The sequence below is a fragment of the Odocoileus virginianus genome, chromosome 23 (assembly GCF_023699985.2).
Source record: "Odocoileus virginianus isolate 20LAN1187 ecotype Illinois chromosome 23, Ovbor_1.2, whole genome shotgun sequence".
Classification (NCBI taxonomy): Eukaryota; Metazoa; Chordata; class Mammalia; order Artiodactyla; family Cervidae; genus Odocoileus; species Odocoileus virginianus.
In genome coordinates this window covers 26275994-26298186 of record NC_069696.1, presented here as the reverse complement: position 1 = coordinate 26298186, position 22193 = coordinate 26275994, and the positions used below count along the sequence as shown (strand labels likewise).

The 22193-nt window shown below is 36.4% G+C and overlaps 1 protein-coding gene across 1 annotated transcript; it reads right to left on the bottom strand.

Moving 5' to 3' along the window:
* Positions 1–4462: 4462 nt before the first annotated feature.
* Positions 4463–10751, bottom strand: IAPP (islet amyloid polypeptide). The gene is made up of 2 exons (XM_020869514.2): positions 10666–10751; positions 4463–4917 (listed from the first exon to the last, which is right to left on the bottom strand). Exons 1-2 carry the CDS (start codon positions 10749–10751, stop codon positions 4698–4700), a joined length of 306 nt encoding a protein of 101 aa, XP_020725173.2. The 3' UTR covers positions 4463–4697.
* Positions 10752–22193: the final 11442 nt, after the last annotated feature.

Sequence of the window (22193 nt, the reverse complement as noted above, 5' to 3'; positions counted from 1 at the left end):
CATCAAAGCTCAAATCTCTGGTTCATACTGTTTTTTTTTTTTTTGACTTCATAAGCATTTCTACACTGTCATTATGAAGACATGAAAGTGAAACTGTTAGTTGCTGAGTCGTGTCTGACTCTTTGAGATCACATGGACTGTAGCCTGCCAGTTTCCTCTGTCCATGGAATTCTCCAGGCAAGAATCCTGGAGTGGGTAGCCAATCTTTTCTCCAGGGGCTCTTCCCAACAAAGGAGTCAAACCTGGGTCTCCTGCATTGCAGGTAGATTCTTTATCACCTGAGCCATCAGGGAAGCTGCATGAAGAAATAGCAGGTTTGAAATGATCAGGAGTGCTGTTGACAGCTCTTCTACAATAAAGAAGAGGTGAAGAATTTGACTGCAATTTTTGAAGAAGCTACCACTGCTTACTTCATCCCAGAAAAGTTGTATCTCAAGCCCTTAGAAGATGCCAGAAGTAGAACAGACCTTGAACGCACAATGAAATTTTCCACTGAATTTTGTGATTCAGTGATTTCTTTAGTAGAAAAAAGTCACTGTATAATAAAGGATTTCTCCCTAAGTATAAAAAGAAAACTATTAATATTAGTTGCTATGTGAATAACTGTCACAGCATTATTTAATTTTCTAAGAAATTATTGAGAGTTGTCCTAATTGCAGATAACATAAAGTGTGACAATCTTTGTAACTTTAAGCATATTAATTGCAAGCCAAATAAAGCTATTTTACAAATAAAGCTATTTTAACTCATTCACAAGTTGTTTCACAGAAAAACGTTTGGCTGTCAATATGTAAACTATAACCTTCTGTTTGGCTTCTAAATTGATAAATATACTTATCATAACTGCTTAATCCATTTCTCTCTTGTTTGACCAGAACTCTTAAGTTTAATTATTAAGGCATGTTTGAGTATAACAAATGAATTTCAGGTGTGTTCTGTGTCTTTATTTCTCCTGTTGGAAATTTCACAGAACTATGACTCACTGTGTTTTTTGATATCTCATTGTGCTCTATTATTAGATGTTTCAAAGCAGAAACTTTCTCAAAAAGTGTAGATTAAAGAGCAGCATGTAGGTGACTGACCAATGTATATCACCATGTCTTCAAATAAAAGATAAAAACTTAATTTTCAAAGTTTTGTCAATAGGCAAAGATTTGAATTTTGTTCATAAAATTTGCTCATGAATTAAATTTATATTGTAAATCAATCAAGGGGAAGGAATGCATGCTAGCATACATTATTTTTCAAATGCAACAGCACTGTTCTTCCAATGAAGTGAGAAACATGGTCATTTGCTCCTATCTCATTCCCCCAGAAAACCCTTTATTTATGGAATTTATTTAATCCTACTTATTATGAAAATTTAGAATCTTTATCTTGATAATTATGCTATAGAATTTAAATATTGTATAGTACAATATTTAGTTTATTTGGAGATGGTATTCATTTCATAAATGGAATTAACAATAGTCATACAGTCAGAAGACAATCCATATCTCAAGAAAAAGAGTCGTGACTAACCAGTTTTGTCACAAGGAGAATGTTTACTGAAGGAAATCCATGCATGTGTCTCATCCCTTGTATGCTCAGGAGGAAGAGGATGCTGGTGAGCACTAACAGTATCTGTTACACATGCAGTGAGTGTAAGGAAGATGGATTTTTCCATTACTGTGGGTTATGTGTGTGTAAAAGGGAGGATAAGGGGTAGAAAAAGAATACTTTTCCCTACTTTATATGAAAAGCTCTCCCTGCACTCAGCCAAAGGGGGTTTAGACTCACAGGCATGTCTAAGGTATTCTTTCATTTAAGCATAATATTACCAGGTAACGATATTCAAGATTGACTGGTTTGGGCAGACCAGTCAGTCCTACAGGAAATCAACCTTGAATATTCACTGGAAGGACTTCTGCTAAAGCTAAAGCTTCAATACTTTGGCTACCTGATGCAAAGAACTGACTCACTGGAAAAGAAAGACCCCAATGCTGGGAAATATTGAGGGTAGGAAGAGAAGGGGTGGGGGGCAGAGGATGAGATGGTTAGATAGCGTCACTGACTCAATGGACATGAATTTCAGCAAACTTCAGGAGATTGTGGAGGAGAGAGGAGCCTAGTGTGATATAGTCCATAGGGTCTCTAAGAGCTGGACATGACTTAGTGACTGAACAATGATGTTCAGGCTTCAGAGGAATAAGAGGCTTATTGCAGAATGTTCTCTCACAATGCTCAAGAGAATTTCTGGAAGTTTTAGAAAATCAATTATTTGTTCTGGGTCAGTATTGCAACAGGAACATAGGATCATTTGTATTTCTAAATCTTCAATAAAATTTAATTTGTAGCATGCATGTAAGTATTTGGAAGGCTACTCAATAGCACCTATGATTTCACGTACCACAGGCACAATAAGAAGAGTTGGAATAAGCTTAGTCACCAATATTTACTGTTGATATTATCAGTTACATCAATAAAGAAAACTAATTATTTTCACAGGGTAATTATGAGACCAGGGAAAGTATTTGTTATGTTCCATGGCATAAGGCATTCCCAACCTTTATATATTTAGATTTCTATTGGTCTATGAATACCAATGAAGGAAAGAATGCTGAATGTGTTCAAATGTTTCACTTTGTTAATAAATATAATAAGTAAACTTTACAATAACATCACTATTTATATTTATTGTATCAATGTAATAAACTCTTTCCTTCTCAAAAGTCTGGTTGGAGTAAGTGACACAGTAACCCTAACTCTATCCTATTCTTTAGCACCAGAAGTTGTTGGGTTACTGTATGTTAATTCTTCTTGTCTTAAACCTGGGAATTGTGTACTGCTATATACAATGTCCTTGAATACTATATGAGCTCATTAAAATTTAATTAGCTCTTGAAAGATAGGTTGAAAGTGAAAGTGAAGTTGCTCAGTCATGTCTGACTCTTTGCGACCCCATGGTCTGTAGCTCACCATACTTGATTGGGGAGTTGATATAGATATGAGATGCAATGCTGTTATTTAATGTAGACTATTATGGGAAAATTTTTAACTGAGTAAGTTTAACAGATTAATTCAATTGTACCTTGCATGTGTGCTAAATTGCTTCAGTAGTGTCCAGCTCTTTGGGACCCTATGGATCATAACTTGCCAAGCTCCTCTGTCCATGGGATTCTCAAAATGTTGAGCTTATATCCACTTTGAAAGGGGGCTAATAGTTGAATATCACAAAAAGAATTCAATCACTCATTTATTTCAGTATGCAATTCATGACATAAAATCATTATAACTAACATCTGTTTTCTCTATATCCTCCCCTCTGAGAAAAAAACCAACCAACTAAACAACAATAATAAACTCTAAAGATGATAATCTGAGGTAAATTTTATGAGGAGCAATTTTAATGTAGCAATTAAGTCAGTGAGCTGGATTCTCACTAAGATTGAAATGCTTCTTTTTTTTTAAGTTTTTTTAAAATAAAAGCTGAGCCCTGAGCAATGCATAATGCAGCATAATAGCCACTGATATGAGTTAATTATACTTCCAGAATTATGGAACTCACAGTCAGGGAAAAGCAGATACCCTGTAGGAATTTGACTTACAGCAAAATATTTCATTTCATTTCTAGTACCGCAGGTTTTTTCAAAAAAAAAAAAAAAGGGGGAGGGGGGACATCACACATGTGGAACCTCTGCCGGAAAAGTCCAATTAATTAAACAAAGAAAATAAGTGGCTATACAGTACATAATTTCCAGAAGTCTATAGTCTTTTAAATGAAGACAGAATTACTAGGAACACATATCGATTTTGCAGTACTCTGTATAAAAATGTGACTAAGATTTGCTGAAAGCCACTTAAATAGAATAAAGGGCATATACATTTAATATAAGCTCACTGATAACAGCAGACAATAAAACTCACAGGAACATTGTTTCTTTTTTCTTTTTTTTTTGTCTTATTTATTTATTTTAAAACTTTTAATTTTGTTTTGGGATATAACCGATTAACAATGTTGTGACAGTTTCAGGTGAACAGTGAACAGACTCAGCCACACATATATATGTATCTGTTCTCCTCCAAACTCCCCTCCCATCCAGGCTACCACATAATATTGAGCAGAGTTCCATGTACTATAGAATAGGTCCTTGTTAGTTATACATTTTAAATATAGCAGTGTGTACAGAGACATTTCTTTTTTAATTTTGAAGTAACCTCTTAGTACCAGCAAGTATAAAAAACAGAATTAAAAAAAAGAAGTATTTTGACTGAGTCAGGAGCAGGCTTTTTAAACAACATTTTATGTCATTTCGGAAATCTAATGCAAAAAAAGGATTGCTTAACAAGGATACTTACAATTGCTAGTTTTCTAATGTTTATAATCATAACTTTATTTTCAGCTGTCTACAATTTATCAAGTTTCCAACAACCATTTTCTCCTCTTTTCTCAAACTCAGGTCATAAAGATACAGGCAAAAGAAACAGCTTTTTAAAAGTATTTAAAAAATAAACACTACAGCAAGAATATTTCAGTTTTAAAGACACTGCCTTTTTATTATGGGATCTTAATCAGTATTAATTTAAGCAATTCTTAACATGGCATTTTATATGAGTTAACAACAAACATGGGAGGCAGAGATTCATATATTCATTCTAGTAACGGAAGAGCTACTGTTAAATAACAAAGGAAATCACTGGAGTAGTTATATAATACATTAAAGCAATAAGAGCTGTAGAGGAGACTGACCTCTAAATGGGTAATTCAATGGTTCTCTCTTTGAGATCTCAACTTTTTTCCTCTTGCCATACGTACTGGATCCCACCTTCATACGTGAGAAAATGGCGCCAAGCTTGTTGCCGGATGGAGCTAAAAAACTGACCAGGCGTTGAGTCGCGCAAGTGGCAGCGCGGCACTTCCGCTTTTCCATCTGACGACTGGTGATGCTGAGCAAATATGAAAGGTTAGAAACTTAGAGTCAGGATTGGACACACCTATCTCTGTGACATCAGATATCTCATGTTGATGAAAATTAAAGGAAACGTCTTCACATCAGTGTTTTGGTTTGCAAAATACTTGGATGATTTGATCGAGTTTCTGGACACCTTGAAGATGCAGCTTAGATATCTTATAGCTAACCCTCCGTTACAGTTAATGTTGAATTTCCCAGTGTAATCTTTTTCTTTGGAAATTCAGAATATATTCCAGATAATGATAATAAAAATTTTGTCTTCTATTCTTTTAAATATTGATTAATCTATTTCCCTCGTAGCTCAGTTGGTAAAGAATCTGCCTGCAAAGCAGGAGACCTGGGTTTGATCCCTGGGTTGGGAAGATCCCCTGGAAAAGGAAAGGGCAACCCACTCCAGTATTCTTGCCTGGAGAATCCCATGGACAGAGGAGTCTGGCAGGCTACAGTCCATGGGGTCTCAAGAGTTGGACAGGACTTAGTGACTAAACCACCACCACCAATCTATTTCCTAAATTTTTTAAAAAGGTCTTGAATTGCAAATTACATATGTAATCTGGAATATGTAGATTTACACATATATATATTCATTTCTCATTCCTTTCAAACAAGAATTAAGCAGTGTTAGTTAATTTTTGTTGTTTCCTGATTTCATTGAATTGACAGTGTTGAGAAATGTCAGATATTACTTAAAAGGAATAAAATTTATCACCTATTCAGGCACTCTAACTACTGTAGTATGGGAATTGTATTACTATTAGTATAAATACATGAAGTTTACTATGCCTCTGCTATGTACTATGTTCCTATATTTTCAACAATTTTAATGATAGGTTAAATGTTAAAACCAAAGGCTTTTTGTGTCAATGGTATTAATATTCATCATGTTCCTTCAGCCACCTGGAAAAATTGCATAATAATAATATTATGGATAAGTCATAAATGATAACTGTAAATAGTTCATTTGAATCTTAGTATTTATAGAATTTATTTACATCAATCCTATATTTTTGTACCATCTTTTGTTTTAGTGTACTGGAAATACATACAATGATTGCTTTTTTTGCTGATTATTAAGAGTTCTAGGGAAATTTCAACTTCTGTAAAAACCAAAATCTTGGTTAAACTTTGATTAAATGTAAAGTGGGAGAGAGATACTGGTAGGAGGCTGAAAAGTCAATGTCCAGAAGCCAGTGTATATACATAATTTGAAGCAATATGCAATGGCTTTTATTTCAATGTGTTTATTTTGTATGGGAAGTACTTCATTGTCTGTATCTTTGTATAGAGAGAGCCTAAGAGTAAATATTTTAAAAATTCATGTGAAACTTTATGGTTTATACTCTCAGATATTCTCCACAGAAAATTTTTCTTACAGAATTACATGAACTGAGTATCTGTTGAGCATGAGTTTATACTGACAAACCAATTATTCAGGCAAAGGAAACACACCTAGAAGCTTAAGATGTGTATGTTAGTCATTCAGTTGTGTCCAACTCTTTGCAACCCCATGGGTCATAGCCCACTAAGCTCTTCTGTCCATGGAATCTCCAGGCAGGAATATTCTTGACCCAGGGATTGAACCCAGGTCTCTTACATTGCAGGATTCTTTATCGACTGAGCCTTGAGGCAAGCCCACAGAAGCCTAATTTCCTGGTTTATATATCAGTCTTATTCATATTATCTCTTTAACTTTTTCTTTTTCATGTGTGGTAAGCATGGCCAATGTGCCTTTTCAAAGAATGATTTAATGCTCCTATAAAGATTGAACCAGCAATTCATTCACTGAACATTCAATTCTAAAAGGTGATAAACTTTTCCTGAAAAACAGTAGTAATCAGAATTTGACCCAAACACTTCAAACTAATAGGTTTAAAGTAATAAATGTGGGTCAAATTGAGAAGGTTCAAAGGGATTTCTTTTCCAGGATATATTTGGTGAATGCCTTGAACAGAATGTGAAATACTCTTTGTGCTCAGTGATAATTGGTGAATGTTTTATAATTGATCTCAAGGTCTGTAATAGGATTTAAAATTATTCTAACTAAAATATTATCTAATTTGAGCTAGCTAGGAGGGTCATGATTCTACTTTAAAGAAATACAAAGAACTTTTATGTTTTTTGGTTTCATACTTGTGAAACTGCTTTCCCAAACAGGAATTTTTATGTAATTATGATAGTCAGGATATATCCCAAATTATCATTAAGATGGAGAAAGTTGACTGAGTTGGTTAGTGAAAGGCCCAACACCCCAACTTTTATGTATTTTCCCTCATTGATTATCAGGCAGACATGGCCTACCAGCCTACCCACCAGCTAATAACAAACGCTAGTTTAAAGCTATGACCATTCACACACGTGGAAATTCTTGGCTTTAAGAGAGCTTATTATAGGATATTGAATATAGTTCCCTGAGCAATACAGTAGGACTTTGTTGTTTATCTATTTTATATATAGTAGTGTGTATCTGCTAATCTCAAATCAGTTTATCCCTCACTCACAATATAAGATTGTTTTCTATGTCTGAATCTGTTTCTGTTTCATAAATAAGTTTAATATCCTGTAATAAACCATAATGGAAAAGAACACAAAAAGAAAAGAATATATATATAGAATACATATATATGTATATATGTATATATATAACTTAATCACTTTGCTATACATGAAAAAGTAACACAACATTGTAAATCAACTATACCTCAATAAGAAGAGAATATAAACAGTGGTAATTATAGGCTGAATTCTAACTCTTAAATTGTCTCTCTTTAAAAACATCTCAGTTTCAGGGGCTTTTGAAACAGTTTTTATTATTTATTTATTTTTTTTTGTCATTCAATATTTTTTAATGGCCATATGCTAGAGAACACACTTAGAGATGATGCAAATCCAGAGTTAAGCACCAGTCATGATGCCTCAATCTCAGAGATTGGTATTAACCAAATGGTTCTGAAATCAGTGGGCTTCATTTGGAAACATTAAAATATATCATTTGAAATAGCTATTTGAAACAAAACTTTCATGGAAAAATTTTTAAAATTTTAAAATCAACCTTGAATTAACTGTACATACAATAAAATGTACCCGCTTTAGGTGTAGAATTTGTTGAGTTTTGACAAATGTATATAGTCTTGTATCCACCACCTCAATCACTCCAGAAAATTCCTTCCTGAGACTCAAGAGTCAATCCCACACTCACCCCACTGATCTGCTTTCTATCACCCTAGCTTAGGTCTGTCTTCAGTTCTGGAGTTTCTTTTTTTTTCTTCATTTATTTTCACCAGTTGGAGGCCAATCACTCCACAATATTGCAGTGGCCCCTGTCATACATTGACATGAATTAGCCATGGATTTACATGTGTTCCCCATCCCGATCCCCCCTCCCACCTCCCTCTCAACCCAATCCCTTTGGCTCTTCCCAGTGCACCAGGTCCGAGCACTTGTCTCATGCATCCAACCTGGGCTGGTGATCTGTTGAAACAGTTTTTAAATGGGTCCCTTATCCCAGCTCTTAATAGTTGTCTGTGGAGGTATGTGAGTTTCTAAAGGGAATGTTCAGTGACTCTAGCTTGAAACTCATGTAATTATACTTTTGGTTGCTCTCTTACTATCTGCCAGGCAGATACCACTGAGCCTTATTTACTACTGAGTCTTAAAAAGTTGGTGGGAAAATGTGGGATCCTTCTGCCTCGCTCATGAGTGTCAAGTAACATAACCATGTTTTGGTATGGCTTGTAAAGTCTGTTACTTCTTAATCCCATCCCATGCAGGTATAAAAGTTGAAAAAGGTCTCAAATGAGATGACTGATTTTTGTGAAAAAACAATATTGAAGAATAAATCTTCATCAGCTTTATTTTTTAAAGGTGTTCAAAGTTTGAGATATTTTCTACCTAGGGTTTCGCAGCTTTTTATGAGCTTCATAGAATATTATATGGTTGAATGGCTCAGGATGTTAAATTCTTCCTCTCTCCTCAAAAAACTGACCAAATATACTGATTCCAGGAAATTCAATTTCCTGAAAAGTAGTTGATGAATAATTTATAAATATTTCTAATAATTCAAAAAGGTTGTGAGACCAGAATGAAAATATAATCATTAATAAATAACATTATGTGTTATTTTATTTCTCAGTGAAATTCACCTCATAGTAAATGAATTTCCTTAAAAACATACTGAGTAAAAATAGCTAGCAGATGAATATATCTAATGAAAGAAAAGATCAAGATATAGACAGAAATACTACATAATATCACTAAATTTCTGTCATTGTTCAAATGTTCTGCTAGTTTACCAGAAACTTCATGGCAGGTTTAAAGTTGTTTTTATCCAGGAGAAAACCAGTTGAACATTACAGTCAGTTCTGAGAAGAATGTCCTGTAAACTAGGTAAGCCTTGAAATGAAAGGGAAAAAAATCTACGTGTACAATCTATTACACATAGGTGCTTTAGAAACCTTTATATATCACCAAAGGACCTCCACCTCAACAAAAAACACCCAGAAGGAAAATAGACAAAATGCTGATAATTCTATGAGAAGAGTTCTAATATGACTTAAAGCAAAGATTTTTCATGAGTAAACTTATTCTCTTTGGTCTTCAAGGGAGCATAAATTCAGTTTTATAAAACCATATGGACTCAAAACCTATTTAGACACAAGCAAATCTTCATATTATGACACATGCATGAATTTGGACTTGGCTTTTTTTATATAGCATTTTTAAATTAATTTATTTTTTATTGGAGGATAATTGCTTTACAGAATTTTACTGTTTTCTGTCAAACCTCAGCTTGAATCAGCCTAGAAGGGTGGGATGGGGAGGAAGATGGGAGGGAGTTTCAAAAGGGAGGGGATATATGCATACCTATGGACTTAAGCCTCTTTTAATAAGTGGATAATAACAGTTTTAAAGGCTTTCCACTTGAAAGTTGTAAATACTGCAAACATTTTCACCCTTCCTTCACAGTTTTTAAAATTCCTTAAAAGTATCATTCAAATAAAAGATACCCTTCAAAATAAGCTTTTTTAAAAAAAACCTGATGCACATGCTACTTTTGAAAACATTTTCAAGAAATATTAATTTATATTTAGAGCATCTTGGAAGTAGTCTCATGAAGAATAATATTTTAATTATAATTCTCTTTTATTAACAGAGCAGTTAGCAATATAGAAAGAATCCCCTAGAGACTAATGGCTTTTTAACTGGATCTTCTAAATTTAACTTCTTAGCAGATTTAATTTGCCACTTGATTATTTCCTACTTAGATTTCCAGAAAGAGATGTGAAAGTTCAGGATATTGCCAGAGCTGAGAAAAATAAGTCTATATAGGCACAAAGCAAAATTCCACCTCATATAAAATATATACTTTGAGTTTCTCCTAGTTTGCTTGAGAATTGGATTAGTATAGTAGAAGTTACTACCTTTTGGGTTTTCTTGCTTCATGTTCTGGTTCTGATCCTTTAAATTCCAATAGCATATTTCTTGACAAAGCTGAGACTATCCATTCCTGTCTGTCAGAAATTTCATCAGAGAGATTTATCAGATGGACTTTATTCTTTAAAGAAGACAGAATTTAAGAAACAGTGGAAGAGCTTAATGTACTATTCTTAAATATGACTTAGAAATCTAATGGCACAAGGGCCGTTAATTACATAGCAGTATTTGATTATAATTTTTTCATACTTTCAAAAGAAACTCAGATTTTCAAGTTACTAACCTTTCAGTGGGTTTACCACCGCCTTCGAGATGGTTTAATGCAACAAAGAGCACAATGAGAACCACTGGCAGCTTCAAAATGCCCATTGCTTCTCAAATTTTCTGAAAAGAATAATTCAGCTCTAAAATCATGAAATCTACTGTAGCTTTGTTTAATGACATATTAAATTAGAGCCTACTTTAAAAAATCTTTTAAAAACATTATTTCCAAGGATCATAATTTTATTGATATGGCTCAGACTGTTCATGTAATTTTCAAATATTTTCAAAATTTTCCTTTACCCAGTTTCCTTCTAAAAACAATCTAGAAAACTGATATCATTATACATTATCTCTTTACTCTTCCTTTGAAATAAGCCATACATTTAATCCCAAATTTGTTCTAATGCTAAATAAATAATAGTATGCTAGACACAGAAAATTCCTTACCTTTTAGTGTCTCAGTGTCAGCATTATCAGAAAATGCCTTTGTTAACAAGGAAGCTTCACGGAAAACCTCAAGCTTTTATCCACTGGAGCATTTACCCCCCAACCTCCTAGCCAGAAGTCTAGCTCATATATACCCTTCACACCTTTTCTAGCTCTGACATCAGACAGTTCAGAGAGACTCTGTCATTAGTTTCCATCCTTACAGAGAGAAAGAGCCTTATAGATAGGAATAGCAGGTGGGTCATTATTATGTTAACACATCAGTGAATGTTAACCTAGCATTACTGCCAGATTAACATTGCTAGCATCACTGATGCTAACCTAGCATCAGTGAATGTTAACCAAGAAAGTATCTTGGTGGAGTTAATGGTGTGTCACACATAGCAGAAGTTTGAATTTGCCATCTTTGTAAAATACCAGAGTGAATTTTCAAGGATTAAAGAGAAATTTCTAGTAGTGTGTGTGGCATGTTCAGTCGTGTCTGACAGTTTGCAACCCCATGGACTGTAGCCCACCAGGCTTCTCTTCCATGAAATTTTCCAGGCAAGAATACTGAAATGAGTTGCCATTTCCTCCTCCAGGGGATCTTCTGGACCTAGGGATTGAACCCCCGTCTTTTCTGTCTTTCACATTGGCAAGCAGATGCTTTACCATTGTGCTGCTTGGGAAGCCCAAAATCATTGTGTACACTTTGTAAAATACATTAGTTATCTTCTTACAGGAAATCATTAGTCTTCTAAATCATGTGATTTTTACATTCCCTTTCAGAATTAACAAAAAAATACTGAAATTTCAGATTCATTGGTAACTAGAACAAGGATTGGAAAACAGTTTCTTTCCTCCTAAGATCTTCATAAACACCCTCAAACTATATTACTCAGTTTTAAAGAAATATATGAAATCAGAGAGCTTAAAATTTATCTGGAGAATTTCCATCTTTTCTAGATTATACAGACATGCCCATTTTCACTGACAGCCAGAATTCTAGTTGTTATATATGTTATTAAGTTGTCATAACTTAGAATATTAACTTAAATATGTCTTAAAAATACAGAAAATAGGAACAATTTGGAGAAAATAAAAAATAAATCTATAAATCCTTTAAAATAATTATAACATTTCTATGTAATAATGAAAAAAGTGAGTGAAAAAACTGCTCGACTAGAGTTGTGAAGTTATCTCTCTATTTAAATGCTGAAAAATTAATTTGTGTATTGGAAATGACTGCTTTTATGCTTCAAACCCTCCTGCTTCATTATAAATGGCTTTCAATTCTCTTCTATGTCTTTTTTCCTATATACCTTGCCTTTATACCTCAACATACTATTGAATATTCATGGAATTAAGCCCTTGGGTTATTTGAATTCAAGTAGGTGCTTCAATGTCCCTGGCTTCATTCTTTGCAAATAAACATATTTGTTGATATTTTTAATCACCTCTTTTTACCAATTCCTTACTAGAAACTTTGGGAGATTCTCAAATGGTACAGTGGTAGAGTCTGCATTTCAATGCAGGAGACTCAGGAGACGTGTGTTTGACCCCTGTGTCAAGAAGATCCACTGGAGTGGGAAATGGCAACCCACTCCAGTATTCTTGGAAAATTCCACGGACATGGACTGTGGGCTGCAATTGGTAGGGGTCACATAGAGTTGGACGCAACTGAGCATGCATGTATGCACATACAATGATTTAGAAATAATACAGAGGCCCAGGCCAGGGGTGTCAAATAATATGTCTGATGTCTCACATTTAGTTTGTGTTGAATCCTGGACCACATCTTTGCTTTTCTAATTCACAATCTGGTGTTCATTTAAGCCAAAATGCTTGCTTTTAATCTGCATAGTTATTTGTTTTCCTAACTTTTTTTTCCCTCTGAGATGGTAAATGTGCCAAACATACACTCAAAAATTGGTTCTCTCTCCCCCTGGGAAATTAATGTTATAAGGCAAATGTTCTACCTAAGGAAGGAACAGGAGTCTGATAAGGACTACCAGATACCAGGCACAGTTATTTAACTGATATGAGAGACCCACTTCATCTGCTCATCTCTAAGGTGGATATCACTTGCCCTGATTGATAAATGATGAAACTGAGATTCAGAGAATATGAATCACTTAAGGTTGCTCAACTATTCAAGGGCAAAATGAAATTCAAATTCCCGTCTGTCTGTCCCATGATATTTACTGCTTTGTGAAAAAAGCATCTCTATTCCTATAGACTGAATTACCAATTGCTTCTTGTAAATTTTTTGTTTTATTATAACTCTTTGAATGATTTTATTATATCTAGACATTTCTTTATGTTGGTTTTATGTACTGTCAGGGTAAGATCAACGTTGACACCAATTTCAAACAGTTTCAGGTCTTACAGGTTTCCTGTACCAATGAAAGTCATGATAGTTGTGGTGTTTTAGACCATTTTTCTGAGGCAACTTCTTTACCAGATCATAAGGACAAACACCACTATCATTCATCTTTATAATCCCTCTGACCTTGCTAGTCAAAATGTGAATTAGGCACTGGCAGCTTTGATGTCACCCAAGAACTTGTCAGAAACACCAAATCTCAGGCCAGATCTCAGATCTACTGAATCAGAACATGAGTTGAAAAACAGATCTCTTCTGTGGCTATCTGCAAGCTTTTGAGGAAAACTGTCCTACTGTACATTCCACTCATTCATTGATTCAGTCAGGATTGACCAAGGGCCTGCTCTGTAAGAGGGAATGTTCTAGCAAAGTGAAGGTCCTGGTCTCATGTAGCTTAGAGCCTGGGGCAGAAACAAAGACAATCACGTGAATAAGTATATATGCAATCACACATGATAGGTACTGTGGAGAGAATGGATGTGGTGGTGAGAGAAAGAAAATGGCGGCACTTAACTTGAATCCTAAACCATGAGACAGAACCAAGAAGAGAGTGCTGGGGAAAAGTTCAAGGCCAGAGGAGCACCATGTGCAAATCCAAGGGAAGGATGAGCAAGGAGTGGAAAGATGATGCTGAGGACATAGTAGGAGCTTGAAGATGCCGGGCTCAGAGGCTGAGTTTAAGACTTGGATTTATTTAAAGAGCAGTCTGAAGCTATTGAAGGGGGCCAAGCAGGGTTGTGACTCTCTTTGTTCTTCATCTTTGAGACATCAGCGTGGTTGCTGTGTATGGAATGGCTCAGAGGCTGGCAAGAGTGAAAACAGAACATCTGTTGGGAGACTAGGCAGTATTCCCGATGAGAGATGATGAAGACTTAGTCTTAAGAAGAGTTAGAGAAGTAAACAAATGCAAATCGCATTCACAGTCAGGCATGATGTGGAAAGGATCAGGTATGGGGAACAAATGAGGGAGAATTGAGCACAAAGGTGAGTGCCAGGTGAGGGTAATATGAATGCATGGGCTTTGCCTAACATTTATAAAAAGTAAAAGATTTTTAAAATGTCTTTAAAAATAATTTCTATTTTGACCAAATTTGTGTGAGCTCACAATTTAAAAAACTTTGACAATCATATATTTTAAATTTTCAAGATGTCTTGCTTACCGATTGTCTTTCTGATTATAAAAATCTTAAAAGGAATCAAACACTGAAAGATATGAATTAGTGATAAGTAAAAGATACAAAATTGTCCATATATACAATATTTGCTTATGAAAATAGAACATAAGTTTCTGTGTTAGTGTAGTAGCTTATGACTTACTTTTCTCTAAACATCTTTTATGTTGCTATATAGTTTTAAAACTATCTTGCTAACAGATTGCCACACATAGTGTAAAGATGGTTGTTATGTAGTCGCTCAGTCATGTCCAACTCTTTGCAACCCCATGAATAATAGTCTGCCAGGTTCCTCTGTCCATGAACTTTCCCAGGCAAGAATACTGAAGTAGGTTGCCATTTTCTTCTCCAGGAGATCTTCCTGACCCATGGATCGAACCCACACCTCCTACACTGCAGGCAGATTCTGTACCACTTCAGCCACCAAATAATCTCAGAAATGTGTTTTAAATCTATGCTATATGTGTCAGTTGGTACTTATGTTACCCTGCTTGTTGGCTAAAAAAGATGCACAACGTGAGAGTTGCGAGTTAAGTTTTATTTGAGGGCAAAATGAGGACTGCAGCCCAGAAAGCAGCACCTCAAATACCTCTGAGAAACTGCTCCAAAGATGTAGTGGGGGAAGGTCAATATATATGATTTTGGTGAAGGGAGAGTTCAACAGAATCATGATGGGGAGCTGATGTCACCATGAAGGAATTTAGTGCTTTTCTAGTTATAAGGAGATGCAAGGATTAGTCTTGCTCCTTGGAAGAAAAGCAATGACAAACCTAGGCAGAGTATTAAAAAGCAGAGACATTACTTTGTCTACAAAGGTTTGTATACTCAAAGTTATGGTTTTTCCAGTAGTCATGTACGAATAATGTGACAGCTGGACAATAACAAAGGTTGAGCACCAACGAACTGATGTCTTTGAACTGTGGTGCTGGAGAAGACCCTTGAGAGTTCCTTGGACAGCAAGGAGATCAAACCAGTCAATTCTAAGGGAAATTAAACTTGAATATTCACTGGAAGGACTGATACTGAGGCTAGAGCTCCAATACTTTGGCCATCTGATGCAAAGAGTTGGACACAGCTGAGCGACTAAACAACAACAAAGGTTTCAGTACAGTTCAGTTCAGTCACTCAATCCTGTCTGACTCTTTGTGACCCCATGAACCGCAGCACGCCAGGCCTCCCTGTCCATCACCAACTCCTGGAGTTTACCCAAACTCATGTCCATTGAGTCGGTGATGCCATCTAACCATCTCATCCTCTGTCACCCCCTTCTCCTCCTGCCTTCAATCTTTCCCAACATCAGGGTCTTTTCAAATGAGTCAGCTCTTCGCATCAGGTGGCCAAAGTATTGGAGTTTCAACTTCAAACATCAGTCCTTCCAATGAGCACCCAGGACTGATCTCCTTTAGGATGGGCTGATTGGATCTCCTTGCAGTCCAAGGGACTCTCAAGAGTCTTCTCCAACATCACAGTTCAAAAGCATCAATTCTTCTGCACTAAATTTTCATTATAGTCCAACTCTCACATCCATACATGACCACTGGAAAAACTATAGCCTTGACTAGATGGACCTTTGTTGGCAAAGTAATGTCTCTGCTTTTTAATGTGCTGTCTAGCTTAGTCATAACTTTCCTTCCAAGCGGTAAGCATCTTTCAATTTCATGGCTGCAGTCACCATCTTCAGTGATTTTGGAGCCCAAAAAAATAAAGTCAGCCACTATTTCCAGTGTTTCCCCATCTATTTGCCATGAAGTTATGGGACCGGATGCCATGATCTTATTGAACTTTAAGCCAACTTTTTCACTCTCCTCTTTCACTTTCATCAATTGGCTCTTTAGTTCTTAACTTTCTTCCATAAGGGTGATGTCATCTGCATATCTGAGGTTATTGATATTTCTCCTGGTAAACTTGATTCCAGCTTGTGCTTCCTCCTGCCCAGCATGTCTCGTGATGTACTCTGCATACAAGTTAAATAAGCAGTGTGACAATATACAGCCTTGACGTACTCCTTTCCCTATTTGGAACCAGTCTGTTGTTCCATGTCCAGTTCTAACTGTTGCTTCCTGACCTGCCTACATATTTCTCAAGAGGCAGGTCAGGTGATCTGGTATTCCCATCTCTTGAAGAATTTTCCAGAGTTTGTTGTGATCCTCACAGGCAAATGCTTTGGCATAGTCAATAAAGTAGAAGTGGATATTTTCCTGGAACTCTCTTGCTTTTTTGATTTTCCAATGGATGTTGGCAGTTTGATCTCTGGTTCCTCTGCCTTTTTAAAAACCAAATTGAACATCTGGAAGTTCACAGTTCATGTACTGTTGAAGCCTGGCTTGGAGAATTTTGAGCATTACTTTACTAGCATGTGAGACAAGTGCAATTGTGTGGTAATTTGAACATTCTTTGGTATTGAAATGAAAACTGACCTTTTCCAGTCCTGTGGCCACTGCTGAGTTTTCCAAATTTGCTGGCATATTGAGTGCAGCACTTTCACAGCATCCTCTTTTAGGATTTGAAATAGCTCAACTGGAATTCCACCACTTCCACTAGCTTTGTTCATAGTGATGTTTCCTAAGGCCCACTTGACTTCGAATTCCAGGATGTCTGGCTCTAGATGAGTGATCATCCCATTGTGATTATCTGGGTCATGAAGATCTTTTTTCGGTAGAGTTTTCCTGTGTATTCTTGCTACCTCTTCTTAATATCTTTTGTTTCTGTTAGGTCCATACCATTTCTGTCCTTTATTGTGCTCTTCTTTGCATGAAATGTTCCCTTGGTATCTCTAATTTTCTTGACAAGATCTCTAGTCTTTCCCATTCTATTGTTTTTCTCTATTTATTTGCAATGATCACTGAGGAAAGCTTTCTTATGTCTCCTTGCTCTACTTTGGAACTCTGCATTCAAATGGGTATATCTTTCCTTTTCTCCTTAGCCTTTTGCTTCTCTTCTTTTCACGGCTATTTGTAAGTTATCCTCAGACAACCATTTGCTTTTTTGCCTTTCTCTTTCTTTTGGATGGTCTTGACCCTTGCCTACTGTACAATGTCCTGAACCTCCGTCCATAGTTCATCAGGCACTGTGTCTATGAGATCTAGTCCCTTAAATCTAATCCATACCATCTCCTTTTTTTGAAAGCATTATTTAAGTCTTCTAAATCCTTTCTTATGCTTTTCATCTTGCTGTACCTTGGACTGGGGAGAGAAATGAATTCCTATTACTTGAATGCTTCTACCTGTTTATCTTTGCACCTCCTGAATTTTCTGTTTTATGAAATTGCCTTACTTCAATTGGGTGCATAAAAATGTGTAACACTTGTGTTTTCACTTTGAATTATTCTCTTTAGTACCTTTGAAGTACCTTTCAATGTCTTGTATACTGCATTTAACTCTGAACTTTACCTTGTCAGATACTACGATCATGACTTTTGCTTTTTTTGCATATATGTTAAGAATATCATTGCTCATTCTTTAATTTTAGTCTTTGTATTTAGTATGTCTTTTATACACAGCCTATATTGAGATTTGTTTCATGAATTACCTGGAAAAATATCTTTGTTTTAATAAGCAAGTTAAGCCCATGTATTTCTTGATGTAATAGATATGTTTGGGCTTGGTTCTGTCATATTAACAATGAAATATATTCTTCAGTGCTTAATTTATCAGACATTGATCCAAGCATTTTAAGTATATTATCTTGTTTAATCCATTAACAATGAAATATATTCTTCAGTGCTTAATTTATCAGACATTGATCCAAGCATTTTAAGTATATTATCTTGTTTAATCCTTACACCTCCCCCCCACTTTTAGACTAGAGACGGATTTAGCGACAGAATTGGGATTCAGATTTAGTCCGAATCTTGTCTTGTGTAAAGGAGGTTGTCTAGATACTGTGCTTGAAATTTAGATTGCATGTTCAAATTCACAGTTTCGAGAAAATAGAGGCCATTTCCCTCCATCAGAGTCTTAAAAAACACTTGATTCTCAATATGTTAAGATCCACTGATCTATATCAGTAGCATTTCAGGACTGTTTTGCTATCCCGTTACACTATGCCTGTCCAAACCTAGCACTGAGTACACCCCAGTTATGTTCCTTCATATGGATTCCCTTACTGTAGCCACATGGCAGAGGATTCATCATAAAGGGAAGAGAGATAGACTGATAGCTCCAGGAGAGGTTAGGGTTAGGTTAAGATAACATGTAAAAAAGTGCCTGGCATTTACTAACTACGTATTCAATGAATGCTTATTGACTTTTCATCAGGAAAGGAGAGTTTGATGAGATAGGAGAGAGAAAAAATAGCTGTTGGTATCATGTCCCCAAAGAGCTGGGAGGCCATGAGGTTGTGAGCATAATGGAGAGGTGAGTCCACGGGGAGGAAGGAAGTAGCCATTAGAAATGTGTGTCTTTCAAAAACTGTTTTGAGTCAGGCATTGTGTTCCAACATGTTCGTCCAATACGAAACTTCATCTTCAGACAATCCTGTGAAGTAGAGAATGTTAGCTTTCACAGATGAGCATCAGAATCTTTAGAATGACTGAATAGCTTTTTTGGGTTCACCTTAGAAAGTGGCAAGGGGAAGCATCTAACCTCCACTCATCACACAACAAAGCTGCCACACCTGGAACAGTTATACAGACATAAAGGAGTTAATTTGTATAGTTAAGACTGGAATTTGAGAGGAGGGAACTTTGAGTCTCTGTTTTCACACTCACGTTGTTACCAAATGGAGGTTCGGCTGTTTTCAGCTAGAAAGCCAATATTCAAGAGATGAGTGTTGGTTGAAAAAGGAAGTTCAGTCGTGTCTGACTCTTTGTGACTCCTTGGAATGCAGCATGCCAGCCTTCCCTGTCCTTCACTATCTCCTGGAGTTTGCTCAAACTCATGTCCATTGAGTCAGTGATGCCATCCAACCATTTTGCCCTCTGTCGTCCCCATCTCCTCCTGCCTCTAATCTTTCCCAGATTCAGGGTCTTTTTCAATGAATCAGTTCTTCACATTAGGTGGCCAAAGTGTTGGAGCTTCAGCTTCATCAGCAGTCCTTCCAATGAATATTCAGGACTGATTTCCTTTAGGATTGACTGGTTGGATCTCCTTGCAGTCCAAGGGACTCTCAAGAGTCTTCTCCAACACCACAGTTCAAAAGCATCAATTCTTCTGTGTTCATCAGTCTTTATGGTTCAGCTCTTACATCCGTACATGACTACTGGAAAAACCATAACTTTGACTATATGGACATTTGTCAGTAAAGTAATGTCTTTGCTTTTTAGTATGTTTTCTAGGTTTGTCATAGCTTTTCTTCCAAGGAGCAAGCGTCTTTAATTTCAAGGCTTCAGTCACCATCTGCAGTGATTTTGGAGCCCCCTCCCAGATAAAGTCTGTTACTGTTTCCATTGTTTCCCCATCTGTTTGCCATGAAAAAGGAAAGGTTATTTTATTCAGGAGGCTGGAAGCCTGGGGAGAAGGCAAACTTGTGTCCCAGTTTCATGCTCAGTTGTGTCTGACTCTTTGTGACCCCACGGACTGTAGCCCGCCAGGCTCCTCTGTCCATGGGATTCTCCAGGCAAGAATACTAGAGTGAGTTGCCATTTCCTTCTCCAGGGAATCTTCTTGACCCAGGGAAATAACCATGTCTCCTGCATTGCAGGCAGATGAAGTGGCTCTTTACTGCTGAGCCACTGGGGAAGTCCCAGAACCAACTTCAAAGATTCTGCTTGGCCATGAAACTTTTTAAAGGGAAGAAAAGAAGAGATAATCTTAGTTAATCATTGAGTTAGAAGGTCAGATTCTTCACCGTCTCCCATTTTGTGCAAGTTTGCTGACTTGGGATCTTTTTTCAGATGCTATCTTGTTCATGCAGTCAGCTCACAGGGTTACTGAAAGGGAAGCTGGAGAAAAGTTTTAGTCATTTGTGATTTAGTCTTCATTCCTACTTCTTCAATCTAAGAAAAAAACCAACAGGTCAGACAAGGCATTGTGTGATCAAAAGACTTGAGAGGAGTGCTTGGGTGGGAGTTTGGTGAAGCATGGAGTCACCCAATGTAAAGGTTAAGTTAAAATATAACTTTACTAAAGCGAGAAGACAAAGAGCCTTCTGAGAGGAGCTGCTTACAAGTGACAGAATGATCCAGTGGGAATAATCATTAGCCTGGCCTACTCCTCTCTACTGACTTTTCAGCACTGTCCCTTTGATTCCTAGAGAGAAGTCACATAGTCCTGCAGCCCCTGGGTCCTGCACCCTGCCCTCCTTCAGATCTGACAGCGTGGAAGCTGGGACTGATGCAAACCTCTGGGAAGGAGCCAAGTTGTTTAGAGATTTTCAAATATGAGCTAAATGGGAAGGGAGAACAAAAAGAACATCATAGATTCATCAGAGCATTCATGTGTTATTTCCTACCAAAGCCACCCAGCTTTGATTTTATTTTTGTTGTTACTTTATTCTTTCCTGAGAAATAGCCTGCAAGTACCGAAAGAGGCTGTGGAACCATCCATATTGTAGAAGCTTTAAGACCAATCTTGTTTCCCTCTGTACAATATTACTGTTCATTTTGGTTCAGGAGATTATTAACTCTTTGGAGGCTCATTTACATTTTTTGTTTTATATTTAAGAACACTTTACAAATAATATTACTTTATGTTGTTTGTATTTGAGTTTTATTACAATTCAATCTAATGCTAAGTAACTTCCAAACTAAGTAGATATGTGATAAAAATGAACTGGTTTTAAATAGTTATTTGTTGTTGTTGTTGTTGTGAATGCTGTGGTTGGATATAATTACAGTTGTTGTTTAGTCGCTAAGTTGTGGCCCACTCTTTGCTACCCCATGGACTGTATGCCAGGCTCCTCTGACCTTCACTAATCTCTCAGAGTTTGCTCAAATTCATGTCCATTGAGTTGGTGATGCTATCTATCTATCTATGAGTTTTAAGTGATAGTGTACATAGTCAAAAGAACTCTGATTTGGATATGATTCTTTAAGCAGATCTTATAATAATCTAACAGAAACACCCTGTGATTAAGTTGTAGCACAGCCCAGAGAAGTAGCATGTGATTAAAGTTGAAATCTAGCTATTTTATATTCCCTCTTAAAAAGTTTAATAATGTATGCCAAAAATTCCTTTAAAGATTAGCTGTTTCCCTTTAAGTGTAAATTTATTGTTTGACAAAATTGCCAAGCTCGCTGAGATAGTTTTGCCCACATCTATTCATACTCTTCTCATCTCCACTCCCATGGAAACAACCAATGAACCAACCAAACATGTAGAGAAACAGAGAAAGAGCATTTCTCTTTTAATGTGTTTCAGCATAAATGGATTGAAGATATGTGTTGCACTATGCTTTTGGCTTTGGGTAGAAGAGCCAACATCTATGTAGTCTGGAAGTATGTGTTCAGACTCAGGGACCCACCACAACAGAGTGTTACCATGTAAACAACAGATGAGGAGACAAAAAGGAGTGTTTACCTGTGGGCAGCCTGAAGGAGCCCTTGACGGTGAGTGATGGTTTTGGACACACACACAGCCATGACAACATCCCTAAGAGGAAGACTCAAAATGCTCAATTTAGCGA

Bases quoted from the DNA above. Each gene is read 5' to 3' on its own strand.
- IAPP (XM_020869514.2), bottom strand. From the start codon at position 10,751: ATGGGCATTTTGAAGCTGCCAGTGGTTCTCATTGTGCTCTTTGTTGCA. The intron at 4,918-10,665 runs GTTAGTAACTTG...CAGCATCACCAG, and splicing joins GGTGGTAAACCCACTGAAAG to TCGTCAGATGGAAAAGCGGA.